This window comes from Bos grunniens, chromosome 2 (assembly GCF_055505025.1).
Source record: "Bos grunniens cultivar Pamir isolate PY7600 chromosome 2, Bosgru_T2T1.0, whole genome shotgun sequence".
In the NCBI taxonomy this organism is placed as follows: Eukaryota; Metazoa; Chordata; class Mammalia; order Artiodactyla; family Bovidae; genus Bos; species Bos grunniens.
The window spans coordinates 50,763,789-50,790,588 of record NC_141166.1 but is presented as its reverse complement, the minus strand read 5'-3'; the positions used below and the strand labels follow the sequence as shown (position 1 = coordinate 50,790,588).

Here is a 26,800-nt window from a genome sequence, read left to right as displayed (position 1 = left end):
CAAGATTGCCAGGAGAAATATCAGTAAGCTCAGATATGCAGATGACACCACCATTATGGCAGAAAGTGAAGAACTAAAGAACCTCTTGATGAGAGAGTGAAAAAGTTGGCTTAAAGCTCAACATGTAGAAAACTAAGATCATGGCATCTGGTCCCGTCACTTCATGGCAATTAGATGGGGAAACAGTGGCAACAGTGGCTGACTTTATTTTTTGGGGCTCCAAAATCACTGCAGATGGTGACTGCAGCCATGAAATTAAAAAACGCTTACTCCTTGGAAGAAAAGTTATGACCGATCTAGACAGCATATTCACTCCAGTACTCTTGCCTGGAAAATCCCATGGACAGAGGAGCCTGGAAGGCTGCAGTCCATGGGATCGCTGAGGGTTGGACACGACTGAGTGACTTCACTTTCACTTTTCACTTTCATGCTTTGGAGAAGCAAATGGCAACCCACTCCAGTGTTCTTGCCTGGAGAATCCCAGGGACGGGGGAGCCTGGTGGGCTGCCATCTATGGGGTCACACAGAGTCGGACACGAATGAAGTGACTTAGCAGCAGCAGCAGCAGCAGACAGTATATTAAAGAGCAGAGACTACTTTGTCAACAAAGGTCCATCTAGTCAAGGGTATGGTTTTTCCAGTGGTCATGTATGGATGTGAGAGTTGGATTATAAAGAAAGCTGAGCGCAGAACTAATGCTTTTGAACTGTGGTGTTGGAGAAGACTCTTGAGAATCCCTTGGACTACAAGGAGATCCAACCAGTCCATCCTAAAGGAAATCAGTCCTGGGTGTTCATTGGAAGGACTGATGTTGAAGCTGAAACTCCAATATTCTGGCCACTTGATGTGAAGAGCTGACTCATTTGAAAAGACCCTGATGTTTGGAAAGATTGAGGGCAGGAGGAGAAGGGGACGACAGAGGATGAGATGGTTAGATGGCATCACCGACTCAATGGACATGAATTTGGGTAAACTCCAGGAGTTGGTGATGGACAAGGAGGCCTGGTGTGCTGCGGTTCATGGGGTCACAAAGAGTCGGACACGACTGAGTGACTGAACTGAACTGAATCCAGTCTGCAGCAAAGAGAAACGGAGAAATGTATGAAACAATAGGCAGGAAACATTTTATAGACTTGGGTCAAACCTTACCCCTCCCCTCTTCAATTGGCTTTCATTCCTCACATTCTCTAGATCACAGAAAAGCTAACACAGTTAACTTTAAACAATTTTTATTACACAAAGGTTGTCACATAATTGGGTATTTCTCTACTCTGTACACAATTGTTCTTACTCTCCACAGAAAGGCTGTTTCTTAACTTCTCATCTGGTGATAGCAAGCACTAAAATCCTGATTTTAACAGAATAGTAGTAAAAATGCCTCAGTGATTTAAGTTGAAAGCAGTACATTGGTACATGGCTCTTAAGCTCATTTATCAGGAATGTACAAATGTCTTTATTTAAAAATACAAAATAAATTATCTGTAGGCATGGACAATGACAGCAGTAAACCATTCTATGTTGTCAACTGAAACCAGTAACTGATGGTTATAGTTATTTTCTTAAACATCAGCCAGCCTTTTCTTCAGTCAGCTCCTTCAACTGACCTCTCCTGAAGTTATTGGTGAGGAACACTGCCTTGAGCTTCCTCTCACAGTTCATTAATAATGGCAAAGCACTATTCTAGGAGTTAGAACATGCCACCTCCCATGCCACCTCCCATTCCACCCATGCCACCCATTCCAGGATCCTTCTCTTCTTTAGGAATTTCTGTGACGACAACTTCTGCTGTTGTTAAGAGAGAGGCCACTCCGGCAGCATCCAGTAATGCAGTTCTTACAACCTAGGGAAAAGTTTTCATAAAATATTACTTTTCCTTAGTTAAAAAAAAAAAAAGAACAAGACTTAGCATTTTTAGACAGTGGTCAACTATTTACCTTAGTTGGATCAATGATTCCTTTTTCCACCATATTCACAAAATCTCCAAGCATAGCATCATAACCGACTTCTGAAGAACTCTGCATAATTTTCTCAACTATCAATGATCCTTCAACACCTGCATTCTTAGCAATGGTCATTGCAGGAATTTTGAGTGTTTTTTTAATTATTTCTATACCTATAAGGAAAATATATTTTAGCAAATTCTTTCCTTTTTAAGTATTATAGCACAGTTCTCCTTGTGAGAATAATGACATAGATAATTCCAATTGGGAGAACACCACAGGTCAAGTGATTCTTTCTGAAAGATCTCTGACAACAACACTGTTATTCTACTTCTGTTATTCTGGAAACTGCTTTGTGACTTCTTGTTCTATCTACTGGGGAGCAACAATACAACTCTAACAACTCTAAAATCGAGGTGCAAGTAAACTCATTTCTAAGGTAACTTTTTACCTGTTTTTTGATCTTCATTAGCTGGAGTTATTGACTCCAAGGCTGGAATGCACCGAAGCAGGGCACAGCCCCCTCCCAGAACAATGCCTTCTTCAACAGCAGCTCGTGTGGCATTAAGAGCATCTGTAACTCTGTCTTTCTTTTCATTCACTTCAACATCACTTGTCCCACCAACCTAAAAATCAAAAAAGAATTCCAGTTAGTATGGCTTCTCCTACTCAAGATGTTAAATGCCAAGAATCCTAGTTTACTTGGGCTCGGAACCCAAGCAGCTTATTTACAACAATGAACCTTACCTTCAACACAGCAACACCATCTGAGAGTTTTGCCAGACGTTCATTCAGTTTTTCCTTTTCATATTCACTAGTTGTGATATCTAACTGCTCAATGATCTCTTGGATACGCTTCTCAATTTGAGCCTTGTCACCTTTTCCTTTCAAGAGCATGGCATCATCTTTGGTCACAATGACCTCTCCAACTTTTCCTAAGTCATGAGGCTGAACATCTTCAAGATTTAGATTTAGTCCTTCTTCTCCAAATACCTATGAAAACATTTTTTTAAATGAACAAACCACAAAATAAAAAGAACAAATTACAGATTACAGGCATTTTTCATTATACCAAAATCATTAACATATGCTACAAGTGTTTTGATAAGAAAAGCATCTTGCAATACTGTTTCCTTGAAATCTGAAATTTCAAGACTATAGCTAGACCAAACAGAACTTGCATAGTTTTTCATTACATTTCCAACTTCCCACTTAATCCTCAATTAACATTAAGGTTTGAGAAACAAGTGAACTCAGAAAACTCATCTAAGGACATACTTTTGGTGAAACCAAGACTAGACCCTAGGCCTAAACTCTTAAATCCTGCCTTTTTCTATTATAATACATTCCTGAAAACAAGTTAAAAGACCACTCTTGGGCAAGACTCATGGCAAATTAAAGAAAGGGACCTTAGTGCTGTTTAAACCCAAACTCTGTCTTCTATTGAAAAGTAACCCAGATTTGTCAAAATGTGAATTCTACCTATAAATTTCAGACCTCGATGTATACATAACATTCAATAAACCAAAATCACATCTATTTTACTTACTGCACCACCAGTAGCAATAGCCATGTCTTTAAGCTGGTTCTTTCTATTGTCACCAAAACCTGGAGCTTTGACTGCCACAACTTGAAGACCAACTTTCAACCTGTTAAGAAGTTATTAATAAGATTTAAATTTTATAATAATGCCAGTCTACTTTAAGTTCTAGTAACTAAGGTTACTCGGGAAACTGCACTTTCTGCTTACCTTCTGACCCTACGTTCCACTTGAAAACATGTAAATTAAACAGTGATAACTTTTATAGACTGTGAAAATCAGAATTCAGTCAATTCAGTTCAGTTGCCCAGTTGTGTCCGACTCTTTCAACCCCATGAATTGCAGCACACCAGGCCTCCCTGCTCTTAAATTTGGGGATCATCTAATGAGCACTTACTCTTAACCATTTAGTATTAGATTAAGTTGCTATTAAAGTCAGTTTGACCAACCTAGATAGCATATTCAAAAGCAGAGACATTACTTTGCCAACAAAGGTCAGTCTAGTCAAGGCTATGGTTTTCCCAGTAGTCATGTATGGATGTGAGAGTTGGACTGTGAAGAAAGCTGAGTGCTGAAGAATTGATGCTTTTGAACTGTGGTGTTGGAGAAGACTCTTGAGAGTCCCTTGGACTGCGAGGAGATCCAACCAGTCCATTCTAAAAGAGATCAGTCCTGGGTGTTCTTTGGAAGGAATGATGCTAAAGCTGAAACTCCAGTACTCTGGCCACCTCATGCAAAGAGTTGACTCACTGGAAAAGACTCTGATGCTGGGAGGGATTGGGGGCAGGAGAAGGGGACGACAGAGGATGAGATGACTGGATGGCATCACCAACTAGATGGACGTGAGTTTGAGTGAACTCCAGGAGCTGGTGATGGACAGGGGGGTCTGGTGTGCTGCAAATCATGGGGTGGCAAAGAGTCGGACACGACTGAGTGACTGAACTAAAACTAAACTAAAGTCAGTTTGAGCAGTTTTTGCTTTTTTTTAGTGAGGGACAGTTGATTTAGAATACTATATATTTTGGGTGATTGACACATGACAAATTTTAAAGTTACGAGCTCCGTTTATAGTTATTATGTATTACTGCTGTATTCTGAGCAAGCAATGTTTTTAATTCAACTCCTTTATAAATGTAAATACTTCTGATATCATTAAGCTTACCTTCATTTTAATAAGGTAATGAATATTTAGAATATATAATTTTTAAAATACTCATTTGAAACCAGATTGAAATGGAAGTAATATATAAACTTTAAGACAGACCTGGTTTTATTGAGGAGCCAAATAAGAAGGTTAAGCTCTGATAATATGCCAAGTAAACTGGAGATCTAGCTTTACAGCAACCAGTAAAATGGCTCAATCAGAACTTTTCAGGCCTGTTGTTCTTCTATTTCTGCTTCACATCCCACTATCTCTAGGGCTTTTCATAACCTCAAAAGCATATCCAGGCTATAAACATTACAGGATAAGTAAACTCATTTAGGTCAGGTCAAAATATGCAATTCTGTAATATATACCTGATTATTTCATTTGTGCATTTCCATTATAATAAAAAGTGGAGAATCTCATTTCTGATTCACCCCAGCTGTAGGATTAGGAAGAATATGTATTTTAAAAATGCCCTCCTTGGTCTGGGAACTAAGATTTCACAGGCGCCAACCCCCCCCACCCAAAAAAAACCCCCTAAGAGTCTGTCTATAGCATTAACATTTTTGTCTTAAAGTAAAATATAATACATTATAGATCTAAAAAATTAATAGACCCCAACCTGAGTACCAATTTCTCTATTTTAGACTATTCATTAACAAAATTTTTCCTTTAGAAGATTATGTAAAATGCCAAATGCCAGATACATTTAGAATGGCAGTTGTTTACCTCTCCTCATGAAAAACTATAATTGTGAATATATCTTTTCCATAAATCTTTTTTTGTAAAAAATACAAAACCAAAAACCCATTTATCTTCAAAACAACTGTAAATACTTAGGCTATCTTATAAAAAGGTACATAAAACATTAAGGACTCAGGGACCCTATTCAAAAAAGACAGAATCATGACTGGACTAAAGGTTCATGACACCCACCAATATTATACAAACACAAGTGGTTCAAGGAGAATGTACATAAAGGAGATTTCAAACACCAATACAAATATCTGCCTTTCATCCAGAAATGTAAACCAAATACCACTGCCTATTACCTATTCAAAACAAGGGTACTTAGAGCTTCTCCGTCCACATCTTCAGCAATTATGACCAAGGGCTTCCGGTGAGCATTGGCAATTTCAAGAGCAGGAACAATGGATTGGACACTAGAAATTTTCTTTTCACTCAATAGAACATATGCATCTTGGAATTCACATTTCTGACCTGAAAAGCAAAGAACATTTCTCACCAACTTGAGGCCATTCTGCTGAAAATGTCTGCAGTTTAATTTAAATGAAAAACCACTAGAGCAAAGTTCCAGTACAGTTTTTTAAAGTGACTGATCAGTTCATGTTTTTCTTTCTCATACACACGAACATTTGGAACACATGAATTTACTTTTGAGGTATGACACTGACAAATGTCCTCAGGGTGTCACATATTAAACTATGCTTAAAAAAAAATTCAGTTACCCATTTGCTCTTACCTTTTGATGTATTAATAAAGTATGGAGAAATATATCCTCTGTCAAACTTCATGCCTTCAATAATTTCTAATTCATCATTCAGTGTTTTTCCATCCTATGAAAAGTCAAAGAATTCGTTATGTGAATTACATTACACAAAGACTAGTTTCAAACCAATTAATAAGTAATCCCCACTTCTCATAAGGAATTCAGATAGAATTATGCAAATATCCCAAGGCATCCAACTCCACTTTTGCAAGAATATGTATTTGAACTAATTTTTTACAGCTAGAAGCCAATATCATCTAAATCAGGACGCATTTACATCCAAAGCCATAGGTTAATAATTCACCCAAACACAATGAGCACATTATTCTGCACAGGTGCCAGTGTTACCTGCGAAGGAATGAAACAGAATACACTTTTGGAAACATATGTAGATCAAATTTTTGTACTTGTAAAACTCAGATTATCAGACATCTGTTTCCATCTATCATTAAAAACAAACTTACCTTTACTGTGATAACACCCTTTCTTCCAACTTTTTTCATGGCATCAGAAATGATGTTGCCAATTTCTTTGTCTCCATTTGCAGAAATTGTAGCAACCTGAAATAATCAAATTACTCTTTCAAATTAAAGGTAAGGCTATATTCCTCAATCACTCCCCTCCCTTTTCTCATTAACTTCCAACTGATATATCCTTGGTGGGATGCTAGAGGCAGGGTGATGGTGGTGGTGAGACAGGCAGAGGGGATTTTAAGCATAATAATTCTAATGAATAACTGATCCCATTGCAATTTTTAAAAAATTTGATTATTTTCTAATTATTTTTGAAAGAAATGAAATAAACACACAATTATTCTTTTAAACAAAAAGAAAAAAGAGGGAATTCCCTTGTGGTCCAGAGGTTAGGACTTGCCACTTTCATTGCAGGGGCCCAGATTCCATCCCTGGTTGGGGAACTAGGTCCCACAAGCCAGGCAGGGTGGCAAAAAAAAAGAAAGAAAGAGCCTAACGACCCGTTATCCTTTTTTCCCTTGGCAAATGTGGCAATATTAGAAAATTAAATTATTCATCTTTGATAAACAGCCAAATAACATTTTCCACACAAATGAGTTTTTACTCAGTCACGCAGAACTAAAATGACAACTCATTAAGACTCAAATTATGGGGACTTCCTGGTGGTCCAGGGGTTAAGACACCATGTTCCACTGCAGAGGTTCAATCCCTGGTGGGGGGATTTTTCAAATCTCTAGCAGTGAGAAAAATGCTTCAAATGTTGGTGACTGGGTAATACTGTTATCCTGACACTGTTGTGTAATTATAGGATAAAATCATGTTACTTTAAAAATCCATACCTGAGCAATCTCTTCGGGGGTTGTCACAGGTTTAGACTGCTTCTTAAGTTCAGCAATTACAGCATCAACAGCTAACATCACACCTGGTTCAAGAACACGTATTACAATGCTTATTCCCTCATGGCTCCATGTTAACTAAAATTCTGATTCATGTTAAGTGTATCAATGCCTCATGTTAAGTGTATCAATGCCTCAATGCTTCTGTACCAGTACTCTTCCTAATCACAAGGCAGTTGGATGGCATGCAATGAAACACAAACTTTAATAAATGAAGTACCACAATGCCAAAATTATTTTTAAAAACTGCATTAAAAAAAAAAGTGTACACTTTCAAGAATCTCACCATTCAACTCATTCTATGTAAACCTTTCCCGATTGAATCATTTCTTACAGGGTCATCCAGCAGACTTCCCCTCCACTGAAGGACACAAAGGACCAAAATGGATTACAGTCCCTTATTTTCAACAAGTGTAACTGTCAAGGATAAGGACTTTCTTGTGGCTATACCCCTGCAAGTTTTTAACTGGCTGAAATTTCCTCATTTAATATGTAATTTATGAACAACCACCTTTAACATTCAATGTCACCACAATACGGATTTATTTATGAGAGAATAGTCTTTTCAACTGAGACCAATGCTAGCTCTTTCCTTATTTTGAGAAACGTTACTTCGCAAAAATAATTGAGAGCAATTTGTAATAACAATGACTTTCTTTGGGTCAAACTGCTTTTAATGAGACACATTCATTTGGATCTCAAACACTGAAATAGATGAGATGATACCTCATCCCATTTTCGGAAGCCTAAGTCAGTTTTCACAAATTATTAATAGTATCTCCCTTTACTCTCATGTGCCTCCTAGTTTATGTCTCCTACATGTGGCTGGTAATACACCCCAGAAACAGACAGCAATTCCATGCTGAGGAGATCTTTAAACTGTGGCCTAACTCCCCCAAACAAGTAATAACAAACAAAATTCAGACTCATAACATAATATGTGCTGTTAAGAAGAAACTGCTTTATAAAAAATAAAAACCCATTCTGATATCCTGGGTGACATTTTCTTGAACTTATTGCTTTAGAAATACACAGTACATGCTGCAACTTACAATAAACTTGGTTTGGGGGAGAAATGAGCCAGGGGACAATGACACAGGGATGGATGACTGTGGACACAGGGCACAAGCATCTTAGTCAGTCTCCTCTTTGCCATCTAGCACAATGCCCATCCCATAGTCAGGAATTCAATCACTACTTAGGCATTTTTTTTTTTTAAAGATTTAAAAAAATTTTTAGGAGACAGGAGAAACAAGAAAGAATCAACTTTCTAATATAATTTAACAGATAACCTGACAGTTCAAAACACTGTGGTGACAATGAAGAGAGACATTCCTACCTCTCCTGATTTCCACTGGATTAGCACCTTTGCTAATCTTCTCGAAGCCTTCCTTGGCAATAGAGCGTGCCAGTACAGTAGCAGTAGTGGTGCCATCCCCCGCCTCTTCATTTGTGTTATTGGCAACATCTTGAACAAGTTTAGCGCCAATATTTTTATATTTATCTTTTAAATCAATAGACTTTGCAACAGTCACACCATCTTTTGTCACTTTGGGACTTCCCCAACTCTGTTCAATAATCACTGTCCTTCCCTATAATTGCAGAAGGAAAAAAATGCCACAGATTCACACGCTAAGTACTATTTAGCTTAAAATAAAAAGAGCATTTTTCATAATAGGCAATTACTTTAAAACCTCAATGCAACATCTGATCATTTTTATCAGACCTGCTGCATGAATCTCAAGGGCAAGTTCATCAATGTTCTTACAGACAAAATGACTTCATTGCCAAGTGCATAACCTTGGATGAGATGTTGTAAGAGATAAAATTTCTAAAGACTTAACCAACATTACCTTGGGGGATTATAATGAAATTCCAGACCACATAATTCATATTTAAGATTTGTTCAGTGCCTGCTATAATAATAATGTGAAAAGTCACTTTTGAACTTATTTTAAAATTTAGTTTCTAAAATACCAATGGCAAGACAAGAACAGTGCAGCCTTCCTGAGTTGTTCAACATTAAATCTTAAAATATGATGCAAACAGTACTGGTGGCTTGAACCAAAGCTGCTTCTTGTGAGGCATGCAAATGCCATTACTTTGCTCAGTTGGATCACTTTGATATTTGTATTGTCTTCAGCCTGAACTGAAGCATCGCTCCACCCAGTACGATCCATGAAGAGATCTCTTCAATTTACTTGTTACTCCTTATTCACCAATCTCTTCGTTAAATGAGACTTAAAAGCTCATACTTAAGGTACTGTGGATGTTACATTCTTCCACCTATGCCTAGTACTAACTACTGGGAAAGGATCCAAAATTTAACTCAAGCAGGCAAGGGAGATTAATTCTACCTTGACTATAACCATCCATCTTAAGCTAGGAGTTACCACTTGATTACATCACACTTTGTACAAAATAGTTTCACAAATTTGGCACAAGCAGTTTATGAATATCTAAGAACTGTTTAATAGCTTGGCGTGACTCTTGCCATCGGCAAAATGTTACTCCTTAACAATACTATAAATTACAACAAAATAAGAATACCTTTGGCCCCATAGTAACGGCTACAGCATCGGCTAAAAGGTCTACACCTTGAAGCATTAAGGCTCGAGCATCTGCACCGAATTTTACATCTTTGGCATAAGCCCGAGTGAGATGAGGAGCCAGTGCCCTGGACACTGGCCTCATTTGACGAAGGACTGCGGGTAATCGAAGCATTTCTGAAGGAAAAACAGACAGATCATCAGGACAATACTACCACTACCCGTGGGGTTACAACACAAACATGACACCCATGCAACAGAACGAGAAATATCAGAAATGAACTGGGCTGACGTCTGGCATCCACGATACCTGGGCCTCGGAACCCGCCACCGCCCCCACAACACCGGCTACTAGTGCAGTCTTTAAGAGGTCGCCCCATGCCTGACCTACAGAAAAAATGTACGCTCTTCTTCTTCCCCACGGCTATTACTTCCTACGCTAAAAATGAGTTAATATTTCACCGCTAAAATGGCCTTGAGAGCAAATCAGCTGCAAATGTCCCCTGGAAAACCAAGTCTACAAAAAAGGGGCAAGTTATAAACCCAAATGACCAAGGGAAGGAAAATACTCCTGACGCTGCAAAAATCCGTTTACTAAAATGTGTCTTCATGTATCCACTCGGGGCTACTGTATCAGAGCAGCGGGCAAGGCCACGATGCTGCGGGCGGCGGCCGGGCCCACTCCCAGTGGCCCCACGTGTCTTTCCATCAGGACAGCCAAGCAAGGTCAAAGGTGGAGATGCCATATCCCAGCAGTCCCCCAGGCCAAAAGCCGCTCCCACACGCTGCGACCACCCTCCCTGGCACCCTACACTCGACCACAAGCACAAAAGCCTTCACCGGAGGATCGATGTGAATACAATCGCCCGACTCCGCGCACACTCGTGGGCAAGCCTTCCCTGCTGTGCCCGGCTGGGCGAGCGATCCACGCCGCACGTGACGGGCCCCCGCGTGCACCCACGAGGCCTGGCTCAGCGGGCCCGGGCCTGCGGCGCCGGGGGAACCTCTGGCTCTCGCCGGCGGACCGGCTCAACGGAGAGGGGAAGGACGGCTCCGGAGTCCGAAACGCACGGGTGAGGCGGCGCGGAGCGGGCGCGTACCTGCGGGGCAGCGGCGCGACGTGCGAGTGACGAGACAGGCCGTCGGCGGCGAGTGAGGGACAGAGTGCAGGGCGCGCACGGCAATGAGCCCGTGTCCCCTCCCTCCGCCGCTCCCCCCGCCCCTCCGCAGCGCGCCTGCGGGCGGTGCCCACCCCTTCCCGGCCGCCTGGGCCCTGCAATCTGCACGCTCCGCGCGCCAGTCCCGCCCCTCCCTACCCGCGCCGGGCCAGGCCAGCGGGTTCAGCCCTCTCCGGCTCGCTTAGGCTAGTTCCCGGGCTGCGCGCCGTTCCAGAACGTTCCGGAAAGAGCCTGGCTCTATGTGGGTCAAGGGTCAAACGCGTCATTTCCGGGAGGGGGTGCAAAGGGTTAGTACTTTCACCTAGGCTGGCGGCCTAGAAAAGCCTAGAAAGAGTTGCTCTTTTCTTCCGCCTCCGGGTCCGCGCGTCAGTGGTCTGCGCAGAACCCAGGAAACGAATAGGGGTGCGCGCTGGTGCGGCCACCCCCCTTTCGCGGGGAGGGGCTGGGCGGGAGCGAGCGCGCCTGCGCGTTGGTCAGTTTTTTTTCGCGTTCACGTGTCCGGAGGGTCCGACAGCAGGTCTCTCCTTTTGCCTGTGGCGTGAGAGCAGAGTACGAACTGCGGCAGCCGGAGTCATGGTGAGTCTCGCATGGGCTGAAGGCCGGCGCACCCGGGTTGGTCTGGGGCTCATGGCTAGCAGGCGATTTCCTTTGGGCCTCGCGGGAGGAGTAGAGGTCAGAGACCCGCGCCCGCCCAAGCCCTGGAGAGGCGAGACCCCGCCGACCCTTTCCTCCGAGCAGGGCTCTCTGCACCCGAGTGTGAAGCAGCGCGTGGGTCGGGGGGCGGGAATCCCGACGCACGCCTCCTGCGGGACCTTGGTGGGTATGTAATGGTCTTGAAAAAAGCGTGGCCACAGGTAGAGGGACTTAAGTGTTTAATGACAATTTACAGAAAATCCTTGGAAGGATTGACCTTGGAAGAAACTAAGCTTGTCCTTGAAGCTTGTCTGGCTGCTGACCTGAGGAGCAACAACGACCCCTAACACTCATAGGAGTGGGAAATTAAACGCGGGATTTAGAACTGAATGTTCAGAGGTGTTTGCTTTGAATGGAAAATCTGAACATTGGCGTTATCTTTGAAAGCCACATGTGGCCTGTTTAGAATACATTGTGTTTCAAATTTAACGTTTTTCTCTCCAAAGGCAGGACAGGCATTTAGAAAGTTTCTTCCCCTCTTTGACCGAGTATTAGTTGAAAGAAGTGCGGCCGAAACTGTAACCAAAGGAGGGATTATGCTTCCAGAAAAATCACAAGGAAAAGTATTGCAAGCAACGGTGGTAGCTGTTGGATCAGGCTCTAAAGGAAAGGTAAATGCGGACTGAAATGGAACTCATTTTTATGTGAAATGTGGGGGGCGGGCGGTAGGGAGCCTTGGTTATTATTAAAAAGATCATTCCCCAGTGGGTTCACAACTAATCTGCTTTCAGCAAAAATAATTGTAATCAGGGAAGAAAAAAAAAAAAAACCTTAGTGTATATGATGGAGAAGAGTTACACGGCATTAAAATCAGTAGGTATAAATTAGAACTTTTAGTCTGACCTCTAACACACTGAAATTGCCCTAATCCTTTAATCCTAATCACTTTGTCTTGCGTGTAAGAACTGGCCTTCCAGTTAGTCTCCAACTGAGGGTTAGACCTCAGACTTCTGAAAGTGTCAGCTTCATTGCATTGTTCCAGGTACCGCTAAGAAAGTTCTAGCAAGGGGCTATTCTGGAGTTAGGAATTGGAAGATTTTGGGCATTCTACTTCAGTCCCTCTTCCCTAAATCTGCTTTGGAGGAACAGAAACTGAATCGCAAAAGTAAATGAAGTATATATTCCAAAGTCAGAAAATTAAGTTTTTAAGTGTTGAAAGAAGTTGAACATGACCATTGTACATACGGTTTTAAAACTGGTTTACCTCACTTGGTTGTGAAGTAACATATTACTTCAAGTATGTTAATATTTAACGATTAAATAGCTTAAAGTTACTTTTCCCAGTATAATTCTTTGACCCTTTAAACTGAAATCATGTTTTAGTTGAAGCCACTGTGTGTGCCTTATTTCAAAGTGTACCTCTACAGTGATATTTTTGAGTGAAGAACCATGACTATAAATTATACCACTTGGCCACCAAAGCCCTTTTTAAACATCTGATTGCAGTGCGCAGTTGATTAATAATAAAAGTGTAAATATTTGGTTTGATTAACTAAACGTCTTTACTAATAAACATCCTTGTTTTCTTAAGGGTGGAGAGATTCAACCAGTTAGTGTGAAAGTTGGAGATAAAGTTCTTCTCCCAGAATATGGAGGCACCAAAGTAGTTCTAGACGACAAGGTGTGTAAACTTCATAATATTAAGGATAGGTTAAATATTTGCTATTAGTTTTCTTAACTAATGGTTTCTCTGTTTGCAGGATTATTTCTTATTTAGAGATGGTGACATTCTTGGGAAATATGTCGACTGAAATAAGTCACTATTGAAATGGCATCACGTGAAGCTGCCCATTCCACTGAAGTTCTGAAATCTTTCATCATGTAAATAATTTCCATGTTTCTCTTTTATAATAAACTAACGATGTCCAAGCTAATGACATCCAGTGTCTAAAATTTAGTTTCACTGTACTGGTATAAACATTTCCAAATAAAAATACATAAATCAATGGTTAATTTTTATTTAGTGATTTAAGATGGTTCTTGGGCTTCCCTGGTGGCTCAGATGGTAAAGACTCTGCTTATAGTGCAGGGGACCCAGGTTCAATCCCTGGGTTGGGTCGGTCCCCTGGAGAAGGGAATGGCTACCCACTCCACTATTCTTGCCTGGCAAATCCATGGACAGAGGAGCCTGACAGGCTACAGTACATGCAGTTGCAAAGAGTCAGACACAACTGAGCAACTGACACATGCTTTACAGTTGCTTTAGGGTTCATGGTTTATGTGGGGCCAGATAGAGGTAACCTGCAGAGAACTGGAAAACAAGGTTTTCAATTTTCACGTTGAGGTTAACTTTACTAAGTATATAGTTGATGCTGATTCAAAGCCATGGATTTATGCTAACAACATTCTAAGGAGAAGACAAGTAGCAACATTCTGACTTCATATATATCAAATTTAAGTATAGTTCTTCACTTATGCAAATCTAGTATCATATGTCTTATTTAAGTTATATTTTGAAAACCTTAATGAACATTTTCACTACATAGTTAGAAATCCAAGCAAGGTAGGGTGTAATAGCTCACATTGGCTGAGTACCTTGTAAATTCCAGGCTAGGCACCGAGTGACAGTATAGCTAACACTTAAGGATCATTTTCTAGGTGTGAGCTACTGTTGTAGGTACTTGTCATATATCACATGGCTTAATCTTTCAAGAGCATATGAGTCAAGTACCATCAGTCACATCTTGCATATAAGGAAGGTGAGGCACAAAGGGGGTTAAGTAATAACAGGAAACTGCTGCTGCTGCTGCTGCTGCTGCTAAGTCGCTTCAGTCGTGTCCAACTCTGTGTGACCCCACAGATGGCAGCCCACCAGGCTCCCCTGTCCCTGGGATTCTCCAAGCAAGAACACTGGAGTGGGTTGCCATTTCCTTCTCCAATGCATGAAAGTGAAAGTAAAGTCGCTCAGTCGTGCCAGACTCTTAGTAACCCCATGGACTGCAGCCCACCAGGCTCCTCCATCCATGGGATTTTCCAGGCAAGAGTACTGGAGTGGGTTGCCATTGCCTGATTTGGAATAGGTAGTCTATATACATTTACATGCTGTCTAAACCATTAGGGCCTCTGCTTTGTCAGCCCGTTCTAAGCACGTGATAGACATTATTTCAGATAACAACTGGAAAAAGGGAAGGGGTACCTAAAAGTGTCTGACAGTTAGGTTATCTAGTATACAGTTGATTGATTTTAACAAATAGGAAACAGAACTGGACAAATAGCTTGATTTAGGAGCCAGGAGAATTAAGATTTGAACCCAAACAATCCTACACTGGAGTTCAGTACCAACTCCTAATCTTGTCTGTCTCTCAGCTACCAGCAATTTTGCCTTGCAGTCAAATCTGTTTTCTAGTTTTGGTTGCTCATAAGCTAGTCTATGATAATGTCTTTTAAAAGTTGTATTCCATATTTGTCTTGTGGAATCAAAGTCTAAATTTTAAGTGATAAAGGAATAATCTCAACTTTTGATAATATCCTCATCAATAAAATAGTATGTTTGTGTATTTATGATTTCTTTGGAAGCAATGATGCTAAAGCTGAAACTCCAGTACTTTGGCCACCTCATGCAAAGAGTTGACTCATTGGAAAAGACTCTGATGCTGGGAGGGACTGGGGGCAGGAGGAGAAGGGGATGACAGAGGATGAGATGGCTGGATGGCATCACCGACTCGATGGACATGAGTTTGAGTGAACTCCGGGGGATGGTGATGGACAGGGAGGCCTGGTGTGCTGCGATTCATGGGGTCGCAAAGAGTCGGATATGACTGAGTGACTGAACTGAACTGAGTATTTATGAAATGTTAGTGACATTTTGCTGTATAAGGCTTTTTTGTCATATTTAGGTTAAAAAAAGGAATGCCTATTTTTACAGAACCCATATGGGCCATCAGTTTCCTACTGTGTGCCAGGCACAGCTAATGTGCACTGTAGATTGTAATCCTGTAAGCACAGATTTGTTTTAGCAATGAGAGAACTCACAGAGGAAATGAAGAAACTAACTCAAGGCCATGTGGTCGGTAAACTGTAATTAGGAATCCAGTCCAAGGTCTACGACTTTCTCATTCGTGATTGTTTTCCCAGGACCCAAGGAAATACGAACGTTTTGAGATCTAAGAGGAGTTTACAAACCGTATTCATCCTCGGAATTACTTGCTATCTTAGAATTTCAGGGCTCTGTCCATAACCTAAATCAGAAGGATGGGAGGATTCTTTTTGTACCAGAGAAGTTGTCCTTGTCTAGCAGAACTGCTAAAGAATCACTTTATAGATTGTGAGATTATATTAAAAATTAATAGGGAAAAGAATTTTGGCATGAGAAATTTGGGCCCAAAATCTGGGAATTGGGGATGTGGACCCATGTGTTTTAGAGAGGTGTGTTGGCATTTACTTTTTGTTCAACAGGAAAATAGTAAGGAGAAAGGTAAAACAGGTAAAATTCTGACTGGAATTTTAATGATGGCCTTACCATTTTTGAGCTCTTGCCAGGCATTGTTCTAGTGACTTAACATAAAATCCTACTTACCTCTGTAATCATAGCAATACTGTTTGATGTTCTTTGCCTCACAGGAGAAGGATGCAGATAGGTAGAGGAACTTGCTCAAGGTAACATAAATTTTAAGTCATAGGTTGGAACTGAACTCAACCTTGTCTGACTTCGAAGTCTGCATTTCACTATTCTACACAAAAAATTTTTTAAAAAATTGAGAATAAAATTACCAGGGTGCTATTCTGCTGTGGAAGTCGTTACCATTATCAAGATTATGATTTTTTTCCTCTATTGCTCCAGAAACTATGCTTTACAGAAAGTTAATTTTAAAAATTGACATTATAAAATAGGTATTTTTTTCATTTTTTTATTGTAGTAAGAACACTTAGTATGAAATACACCTTAACAGATTTTTAAGTGTACATTAAAATATTGAATAAATGAAACTTTATGCCCATTGATTAAAAACTCATTTTCCCCTCCCCCTAGTCCCTGGCAACCACTGTCCTAGTCTCTGCTTCTACAGCTATTTTAGATACTTCATGTATGTATATACATGAATACAAAATACAAAATACAGTATTTTGTCCTTCTATGATTGGCTTATTTGACTTAGCTTATTGTCCTCAAGGTTCATTTTGTGTTGTCAAGTATTTAAAGCTGAGTAATAATTCCATTGTATGCAATACCATGTTTTCTCCATTCATACAATAGGTGGACATGATGCTTCCACAGCTTGGCAATTGTAAACAGTGCTACAAATTCAGATGAGGGTGCTAATATATCTCTCTCTGAGATTCTGATTTCACTTCTTTCAGAAAAATACTCAGAAGTGGGGTTTCTGAATAGAAAGAACTATGGTAGTTCTATTTTTAACTTTTTGAGGATCCTCCAAACTGCCACAGTGGGCACACCATTCTGTTTTACCACCAACATGGATTGTAAGGTTTTAGGGCTGTGAATCTGTCACATGTTTCCTAATTTGTGCAGTTTTTGTTTCTAGTAAAATCTCATTCTTCTAGTACACTTTTTTTTTTGAAATATAAGTAATTCATTGATCCATTTAGTGTACAGTATATGTGTCTGACTTTTTTTTTAACCAATGGTTAACTTTATTGGATTACCCACTCTTCCCACCTCCACTCCCCTGCCCCCAAATTTGAGATGTCACGTTTATCATACATTAAATTTTTAAACAAACATATTCCTGGATTTTGCAGTCTGATCCATTGATCTCTCTATCCTATCACAGTGTTTTCAATATAAACATATATTTGTTTGATACCCTATATGGCAGTTCCTCCCTGTACTCTCAATAGTGCACTTACCTGGCTGTGAGCATTTTTAACTTCTGGGTAAGGGCTGCCAGCGGAGAAGGCAATGGCAACCCACTCCAGTACTCTTGCCTGGAAAATCCCATGGATGGAGGAGCCTGGTAGGCTGCAGTCCATGGGGTTGCTAAGTTGAACATGACTGAGCAACTTCACTTTGATGCCCTGGAGAAGGAAATAGCAACCCACTCCAGTGTTCTTGTCTGGAGGATCCCAGGGACAGGGGAGCCTGGTGGACTGACGTCTATGGGGTCACATAGAGTTGGACACGACTGAAGTGACTTAGCAAAGGGCTGGCAGATTGCTCTCCAGCATGATACCAGGTCATGCCTCATCCAGCAAGTTAATTGCTGTTTTCTCTGGACCTACACCAAAATGGACTTTAGAACTTTTTATTTATGTGAAGTCTATTTAAATGCCTTTTTTTTTTTTTTTTAACCCTTAAGCAATCTGTATGAGAGAGCTCAATCAAACCTAGGTTCTAGACTGTGTAGCTTACATAGTCATTCAGTCAGTTCAGTCGCTCAGTCGTGTCCAACTCTTTGGGACCCCATGAACCGCAGCATGCCAGGCCTCCCTATCCATCACCAACTCCCGGAGTCCACCCAAACTCATGTCCATTGAGTCGGTAATGTCATCCAACCATCTCATCCTCTCTCGTTCCCTTCTCCTCCTGCCCTCAATCTTTCCCAGCATCAGGGTCTTTTCCAATGAGTCAGCTCTTCGCATCAGGTAGCCAAAGTATTGGAGTTTCAGCTTCAACATTAGTCCGTCCAATGAACACCCAAGACTGATTTCCTTTAGGATGGACTGGTTGGGTCTCCTTGCAGTCCAAGGGACTCTCAAGAGTCTTCTCCAACATCACAGTTCAAAAGCATCAATTCTTCGGCCCTCAGCTTTCTTTATAGTCCAACTCTCACATCCATCCATACATGACCACTGGAAAAACCATAGCCTTGATTAGTCAGACCTTTGTTGACAAAGTAATGTCTCTGCTTTTTAATATGCTGTCTAGGTTGGTCATAACTTTCCTTCCAAGGAGTAAGCGTCTTTTAATTTCATGGCTGCAATCACCATCTGCAGTGATTTTGGAGCCCAGAAAATAGTAGTTATGTGATAGTTGACAAATCATCTCAACCTCTCAGGGTTTAAGAATTAACTGTAAAAAAAAAAAAAAAAGGGCCACTAGATGTTCCTTAACATTTTGAGTCAAGCCTGATTTTTTTTTTCTTAAACTTTAATTGTATTAATATTTTTTTTTTGTTGTTGTTGTTTCATCTCCTGATTTATTAACTAGTCATAGACCCCATCAGTGACAGAGGCAGTCTCACTCTTGTAACAATAGTTTTAAAAGTATGATTTTAACCCAGCTATAGACATTAACATGCTGCTGCTGCTAAGTCACTTCAGTCGTGTCCGACTCTGTGTGACCCCATAGACGGCAGCCCACCAGGCTCCCCCGTCCCTGGGATTCTCCAGGCAAGAATACTGGAGTGGGTTGCCATTTCCTTCTCCATGTATTAATATTTAAAACTAGATAATCTGTTTGTGGGCTTCACAGGTATCTCAGTGGTAAAGAATCTGCCTGCCAATGCAAGAGATGTGGGTTTGATCCCTGGGTGGGAGAGATCCCCTGGAGAAGAAAATGGCAACCCACTCCAGTATTCTTGCTGAGATAATCTCATGGACAGAGGAGCCTGGGGGGCTACAGCCCAGGGGTCACAAGTCAGACATGACTGAAGTGACTGATCATGAACGCATGCAATGTGTATGTAGGTAAAAATTCAAAAGGATGTACATTGAAAAGATTCCTTCTCATCCCTGTGTAGTAGCCACCTGGTTCCATCCCTCGAGGCACTGGTATTACAGTTTCTATTCTTTCTTCCAGGGGTGTTTTATGTATACATATGTATTTGTGTGTGTATACATACGTATCTCATGCATATGAAATATATATATACTTTTCAAAAGTAAAATATTCTGTACACACCAATTGGCACCTTGCCTTTTATTTTTATTTTTTGTATTAACAATTTTGTCTTAGGAATTAATCTATAAAGTACATATAAAAGTTTTCATTCTCCTTATAGCTGTATGATGTTTCATTATATGGATGAACCTAAATTTAAGCATTTCCTATTGATTGATATTTAAATTCTAAACTTAGGCTCCTAGAAATAATTCTGAAATAAATAAAAATTTGCATAGATTTTATATCTTTAAGATAAACTGCTGGGCATGAAATTGCTATGTTCAAAGGGTCATTGTTACTTAGTTGCTAACTTGTATCTGACTCTTTTGCAACCCCATGAGCTATACAGCCTGCCAGGCTCCTCTATCCATGGGATTTTCTAGGAGTGGGTTGTCATTTACTTCTCCAGGGGATCATCCTGATGCAGTTATTGAGCCTGCGTCTTCTGCATTGACAGGCAGATTCTTTACTATTGAGCCTCCTGGGAAGCCCATGTCAACAGTTATGTGAACCTTAATCATATACACACACACACACACACAAACATGTTCAAGTTGCCCTTCAGAGAAGTTCTACCGATTAATAATCTTACCAGCAATGTATGAGATTGTTGATTTCCTCCCACTCTCAATAATATAGGATGTTATGAATTTTTATTTTTCCAAAGAAATCATTTTAATTTATCTTTATGGATAAGGGTGTTCTCATGTGTTTAAGAGCCATCTCTATTTTCTTTCCTGTTAACTGTTCCTATTGACTGTTAATATTTGCTGCTCACTTTCCTACTGGGTAACTGGCCTTTTATGATTTGATATCCTTATCATTCACGGAAATTGGTTCTTTGTGGTAAGTTTTTTCCTTCAGTTTATAATTTGACTTTGATTTCTTTTATGCTTTGAATTTGCAGGAAGTCATTTTGGTATAGCTGAATAAATAAAATTTTCCATTATAGCTTCTAGTTATTATTTCAAACTCTGAAAAGTCTCCAATAGAAGGTTCTTCCATAGTTTCTTTAGGTATTTTTATGGTTTTTGGTTTTTGTATTTTTTCAATCTTGAGATTTTCCTGTTATAAGAGATAAGAAATGGATCCAAACCCTTGTCTTACAAGTTAAGCCTCTTTCTTTAAGATGTTAAAATTTAGCCAAACTCTTAGAAAACACTTTTCAGTCTCATTTTGCCTAGAGATTTGACTTGGAAAAAACATCAGTGGGTACTTACTTTTCTGACTTGTTATTTCAAAAGACCAATTTATTATAGTATTTTTAAGTCATTCATTTAAAAAAGTTTTTTTTTAATTTATTTGGCTGTACTGGGTCTTAGTTGCAAGTGCAAACTCTTAGTTATGTCATGCGGGATCTAGTTCCCTGACCAGGAATCAAACCCAGGCCCCCAGCACTGAGACTGCAGTCTAAGCCACTGGACCACTAGGGAACTCCCCATTCACTGTCTTAGGCACTAGAGATACAGGGATGAATAAAATCAGTACAGTTCAGTTCAGTCGCTCAGTCATGTCCGACTCTGCGACCCCATGGACTGCAGCACGCCAGGCTTCCCTGTCCATCCCCAGCTCCTGGAGCTTACTCAAACTCATGTCCATTGAGTCGGTGATGCCATCCAACCATCTCATTCTCTGTTGTCCCCTTTTCCTCCTGCCTCCAACCTTTCCCAGGATCAGGGTCTTTTCAAATGAGTCAGTTCTTCACATCAAGTGGCCAAAGTATTGGAGTTTCAGCTTCAGCATCAGTCCTTCCAATGAATATTCAGTACTGATTTCCTTTAGGATGGACTGGTTGGACCTCCTTGCAGTCCAAGGGACTCTCAAGAGTCTTCTCCAACACCACAGTTCAAAAGCATCAATTCTTTGGCACTCAGGTTTCTTTATAGTCCAACTCTCACATCCATACACGACTACTGGAAAAACCATAGCTTTGACTAGACAAAGCTTTGACGGACCTTTGTTGGCAAAGTAATGTCTCTGTTTTTTAATATGCTGCCTAGGTTGGTCATAGCTTTTCTTCCAAGGAGTAAGCATCTTTTAATTTCATGGCTGCAGTCACCATCTGCAGTTATTTCGGTCCCCCCCAAAAGAAAGTCTGTCACTGTTTCCACTGTTTCTCCATCTAATTGCCTTGAAGTGATGGGACCAGATGCCATGATGGTAGTTTTCTGAATGTTGAGCTTTAAGCCAACTTTTCACTCCTCTTTCGCTTTCATCAAGAGGCTCTTTAGTTCTTCTTCGCTTTCTGCCATAAGCACAGTGTCATCTGCATATCTGAGGTTATTGATATTTCTCCCTGCAATCTTGATTCAAGCTTGTGCTTCAGCCAGCGCAGCGTTTCTCATGTACTCTGCAAAGAAATTAAATAAGCAGGGTGACAGTATACAGCCTTGACACACTCCTTTCCCTATTTGGAAACAGTCTGTTGTTCCATGTCCAGTTCTAACTGTTGCTTCCTGACCTGCATGTAGGTTTCTCAAGAGGCAGGTCAGGTGGTCTGGTATTCCCATCTCTTTAAGAATTTTCCAGAGTTTGTTGTGAATAAAATGGGCAGAAGTAAACAATTAAATTAATAACATAATTTTAGAAACTGGTGTCATCTAGAAAATAAAGGTAGAAAATGCTCCTAACTTCATGAAAGACATTAGGTGCCCTATGGAAAAAAGGAAATGATAACTATCTGTTGTGACTTCTGTCTTCTGATCATATCTTTCCTTCCTGAAGATTCAGGAACTACTGTATTAGTTATCTACTGCTGCTTAACAAATCATCCCAAACTTAGTGGCTTAAAACAACAGTATCTCACACAGTATCTGGACATCAGAAATTTGGGATCTGCTTATCCCAAATTTTAATGAGGCTACCATCGGCCAAAGGTTTGACTGGGATCTGCAAGTTATACTTCCAAGATGGTTACTCTTGCTGGCAAGTTGATGCTTGCTTTTGGCAGGAGCTTCAGTGGATCCCTTGTGGGCAACTTGAGGATCCTCACACATGACAGCGTCTTAGCTTACCCAAGGGAGGTGAGCTGAGAGAGCAAGGCACAATGTCTTTTATGGCCTAACATCAGGAGTCACACAACATCATTTTCAAAGTGTCCTATTTTGATTAAACAGGTCCGCCCTATTCAGTGTGTGAGAGAACCAAAGGTGTTCTTCATTTGGTTGTCTCTCACACTGAGGAGATGATAATCACTGGAGGACATCTTGGCAACTGGCTACCACAACCACTAATTGGTCAAATATTCTAGAGATAAAAATGAAGTGCTATGGAAGCTGAGTATCTCACTTATTTGTAGTCAAAATTGTCTTGTTTGAACTTTATAAATTCAAAAAATTTTGTCCATAACAATTTTTATGAAGAGAAATGAATTTTCAAATAATATGTTAAAAATGTACAAAACTACATATATAACTACTTTTTGTTCAGCTGTGAACATACATCTCCATACTTCACTGCTGCTTCAATTTTGCTTGGCCTGGAACGAAATTGCCTCTATGAAATGCCCTCAATAAATGCTATTTCATGGCACATTTCAAGTACTTCATGCATTGGTCAGTGCATCAGCTTTGCTCTTAGGCTGGCTTCCTTCAAGTCAAGAGGGTTGATGCAGCCCCAGACTTGACAAGGTTCAGCGGCACAAAAAAGGGACTATCTCTTTTACTGTCTCCTCAAGAGCAAGAAAACCTTTCCCCAAAGTGCTCCATCAGGTATCTTTTCATAGCTCCTTAAGCTAAAATGGAGTCATATGCTCACCCTTCAAACATTGGCTTAGGCCAACAAGGATTTATCCCTCAGCTAAAGATGGGTTTACCTTTCCCTGCTCAAATTGGGAGAGATGAATACCGAGCAACAGTAAAGTCTCTTCGCAAAGAGCATGTGTCCAGGAGTGTGGATAGCAAACAGGCAACCATCAACCAAAGACATTTTGTCTGTAGTATAGTAATTTACATATCCTCCTTTCCTATTCATTTTTAAACTTTTTGAAGAAAGGAGCTTATACATCTTATTCATGGTTCTCAGCTCTTGCTCAGTGCCCAAACACAATGGGCATTCACTATTTTAGCTGGATTTTAAACCTCCCCAAGGAGGATTTCATATTGCATAGATGGTTTTGAAATTGCTTATGATTTTTGGATTTACAGAGTATTTTCTTCTAAAACTTTTGAGAGACTTTAAAATTAATTAATTTTTGCTGCAATGGGTCTTCATTGCTGCAGACAGGCTTTCTCTAGTTGCGGAGAGCTTCTAGTTGTGAGCTTCTCACTGCAGTGGCTTCTCCTGTTGCAAAGCACAGGCTCTAGGGTGCCTGAGCTTCAGCAGTTTCAGCTCACGTGCTCTAGAGCACAGGCTCAGTATTTGTGCTCCACGGGCTTGGTTGCTCCATGGTATGTGAGATCTTCCGAGACCATGGATCAAACCCATGTTCCCAGCGTTGCAAGGTGGATTCTTAACCACTGGACCACCAGGGAAGCCCCCAAAAGAACATACTCTTATGTGCACTGGTTTCATTCCCCCCACCCCCGCTACAAACACACAAACCCTTTTATTTGATAAACTGTTCAAAGTCTTACAGTCAACAAGGAAGAGAATTTAGACTTCTTGAATCTCGGTCCAGAGTTATTTTCATTTGTTCATCTTGCCTTTAAAAAAAAACTACTTCTTTAACCAAAATATTCAAGTAACCCATTTTTACATGTTACTGTTATTACTGATCATGCTCTTTTCTTCTTCCCCCCACTCCCTAAATTAATTGTGGTTATAGAATTATTGTTGTTTGGAGGTCTGCAGACCTCCAATCTGCAGACTGACAGATTAAACGTCAGATTAAAATGTGAAGGTTATGAGCTAGAAACATTTCAACCATAAAGACCAAGGTTCTTCCTGTAAACAAGGCCAGAATTGACATCACAATGTAACACAATTAGACTTTTCAAAGAGATGAATATGCATTTTGTTCCTGAATTTAACACCTACTTACTCCCATTTTCTTTTGTTCTTTTAAGATGGGTTTAAACAGTATTTAAGTATTACTACCAGCCATGAAATTAAAAGATGCTTACTCCTTGGAAGGAAAGCTATGACCAACCTAGATAGCATATTCAAAAGCAGAGACATTACTTTGCCAACAAAGGTCCGTCTAGTCAAGGCTATGGTTTTTCCAGTGGTCATGTATGGGTGTAAGTTGGACTGTGAAGAAAGCTGAGTGCCGAAGAATTGATGCTTTTGAACTGTGGTGTTGGAGAAGACTCTTGAGAGTCCCTTGGACTGCAAGGAGATCAGTCCTGGGTGTTCACTGGAAGGACTGATGCTGAAGCTGAAACTCCAATACTCTGGCTACCTCATGCAAAGAGTTGACTCACTGGAAAAGACCCTGATGCTGGGAGGGACTGGGGGCAGGAGGAGAAGGGGACGACAGAGGATGAGGCACCACCAACTCGATGGACATGAGTTTGGGTAGACTCTGGGAGTTGGTGATGGACAGGGAGGCCTGGCGTGCTGTGATTCATGGGGTCGCAAAGAATCAGACACAATTAAGATAATGTTAAGATGAGCCCCTTCAACTATAGGTAACTGATATTTACAGCTTGGGGACTACCACACAATCCGGGAAATTATAACTGAATCCTTGGAGTAAGGGAGGTGAGGTTGTCCACAGACCTAAGAATCTGCTCTCTACAGATCCACCCATCTCTCTCTCAGGGTGGCAACATTTAGGGGCTGCTTGTCTTAGATTCTCACTGTATTTATTAAGAGAACTGGTGATTTGCACGGCTGTCTCCATTGCTAGACTCTAATCTAATCTATCCTTAAGGATGGGGCCTTTTTATACTTTTACCTCAGTGCCAAACACACAGTGGGGCTTAATAAACACTTGTTGGATGAATAAATTTTTAGCACTTATAAGTTAGTGATGGAGTTGTCCTTTCTCTTGAAAAGTTACCAGTCTCTACATCTTCCAGAAAGAAGAAATCTTTATTTAAAGGCAAATAGGCTTCCCATATTAAATGCTTCTGAACGAAATTCCAAGTCATGACAGTTATTCAGCTTTGCACTAATTTTAACCACCCTCTCATCCACTCCTGGCTTTCATCTTTGGAGACTCTGTTACATGTCTCAGCATTCTTAATACACCTTTAGGTGTACTTGATGGATGGGATATCTGATGCTTTCCTCTCTTGGAAATTACCCTACTATATGCATTGTTTACTAATTTAACTGTCTTCCCATCTGATAACCTAAGGCCTCCCTCATCCCAGATCAAACATTTTAAGATATCCAAGCAGGAACCAAAAAAAAGTTTGCTAATACGTCTGTGATTCCATGACTTAAGAGAAAACTTAAAACTTGCAACAAAGAAAAACTGAAATTCTGGGATGTACAACACCCACCGTCGATGAAGGGGCATTCATTTTCTCCTCCTGCTTCTGACTTGCAAAAAAATACAAGCTAATTTTGTCTGCTTAACACACAATACCCGATGTCCCCTCTACCCCCAGATAATTGGAATCTGGGTCTCTTATCTACACAAAGTGGTCAATGAAAGATCCTTGGCTTTGAAGTTAGCGGATGGCGGAAATACCGTTTTACACTCTAAGCCCGAGTTTGATTTGAAATTGGTCGATTTCATGCAGGGTCTGTGTAATTTTCCAAGACTGCTGACCTGTTTTTCACTTTGCACATCTAGGCAGATTTCGGGACAGACTTACGCTTCTCTAGTATTTGCTTGCACAACGGACAACTGAAACGGTCGCCATTGTGCAAGCTCCGTTCTTCCAGTTAACTAACGTAAGCCCAAGGAGATGCACAACGCGTTACGCCGAATTTGCACATTCCCACTTGGGGATGGTGGCTCTCTGCGCTGGCCGGCGGAATTCCCTTTGCTACTCACTCTAGTCCTTGGCAGCCGGGTCTCTCCCTCCTTCCACTTCGTCGTCAGTGAGTCGTCGGCTGTTCCTTTTCTTGTCCCCCTCCCTCCGCCAGCTGGCCCTTTCAGGGACTCCTCCGGTTCCTCCCACCCTGCCCCGCGCGGGCTACGGCTGTGCCGTCAGCAGTCGCCCCTCCCCGGCGCCCGGGCCAGGAACGCCGCT

General features: G+C 40.8%; 2 protein-coding genes across 6 annotated transcripts; one reads left to right on the top strand and one right to left on the bottom strand.

Moving 5' to 3' along the window:
- Window positions 1-1,212: 1,212 nt before the first annotated feature.
- Window positions 1,213-26,799, bottom strand: HSPD1 (heat shock protein family D (Hsp60) member 1). Of its 5 annotated transcripts, none has more exons than XM_086347463.1 (12): window positions 26,602-26,799; window positions 10,057-10,232; window positions 8,846-9,098; window positions 7,450-7,532; window positions 6,602-6,697; window positions 6,111-6,204; window positions 5,680-5,848; window positions 3,490-3,589; window positions 2,688-2,933; window positions 2,392-2,566; window positions 1,935-2,113; window positions 1,213-1,840 (listed from the first exon to the last, which is right to left on the bottom strand). In XM_086347463.1, the coding sequence occupies exons 2-12, from the start codon at window positions 10,228-10,230 to the stop codon at window positions 1,688-1,690; spliced, it is 1,722 nt and encodes a 573-aa protein (XP_086203589.1). In that variant the 5' UTR covers window positions 10,231-10,232; window positions 26,602-26,799; the 3' UTR covers window positions 1,213-1,687. The 5 variants fall into 5 exon arrangements, with proteins under 5 accessions (XP_086203589.1, XP_086203583.1, XP_086203573.1 ...); XM_086347457.1 differs by lacking the exon at window positions 26,602-26,799 and adding an exon at window positions 11,535-11,687; XM_086347447.1 differs by lacking the exon at window positions 26,602-26,799 and adding an exon at window positions 11,372-11,464.
- HSPE1 (heat shock protein family E (Hsp10) member 1) lies at window positions 11,720-13,872 on the top strand. The gene is made up of 4 exons (XM_086347739.1): window positions 11,720-11,809; window positions 12,373-12,537; window positions 13,458-13,547; window positions 13,627-13,872. The coding sequence occupies exons 1-4, from the start codon at window positions 11,807-11,809 to the stop codon at window positions 13,675-13,677; spliced, it is 309 nt and encodes a 102-aa protein (XP_086203865.1). The 5' UTR covers window positions 11,720-11,806; the 3' UTR covers window positions 13,678-13,872.
- Window position 26,800: the final 1 nt, after the last annotated feature.

Coding starts and splice junctions, on each gene's coding strand:
- HSPD1 (XM_086347463.1), bottom strand. CDS start 10,230: ATGCTTCGATTACCCGCAGTCCTTCGTCAAATGAGGCCAGTGTCCAGG. Junction 2,114..2,391: donor TAATGAAGATCAAAAAACAG/GTAAAAAGTTAC, acceptor TTTTCCTTATAG/GTATAGAAATAATTAAAAAA. Junction 1,841..1,934: donor GAATCATTGATCCAACTAAG/GTAAATAGTTGA, acceptor ACTTTTCCCTAG/GTTGTAAGAACTGCATTACT.
- HSPE1 (XM_086347739.1), top strand. Junction 12,538..13,457: donor GATCAGGCTCTAAAGGAAAG/GTAAATGCGGAC, acceptor TGTTTTCTTAAG/GGTGGAGAGATTCAACCAGT. Junction 13,548..13,626: donor AAGTAGTTCTAGACGACAAG/GTGTGTAAACTT, acceptor CTCTGTTTGCAG/GATTATTTCTTATTTAGAGA.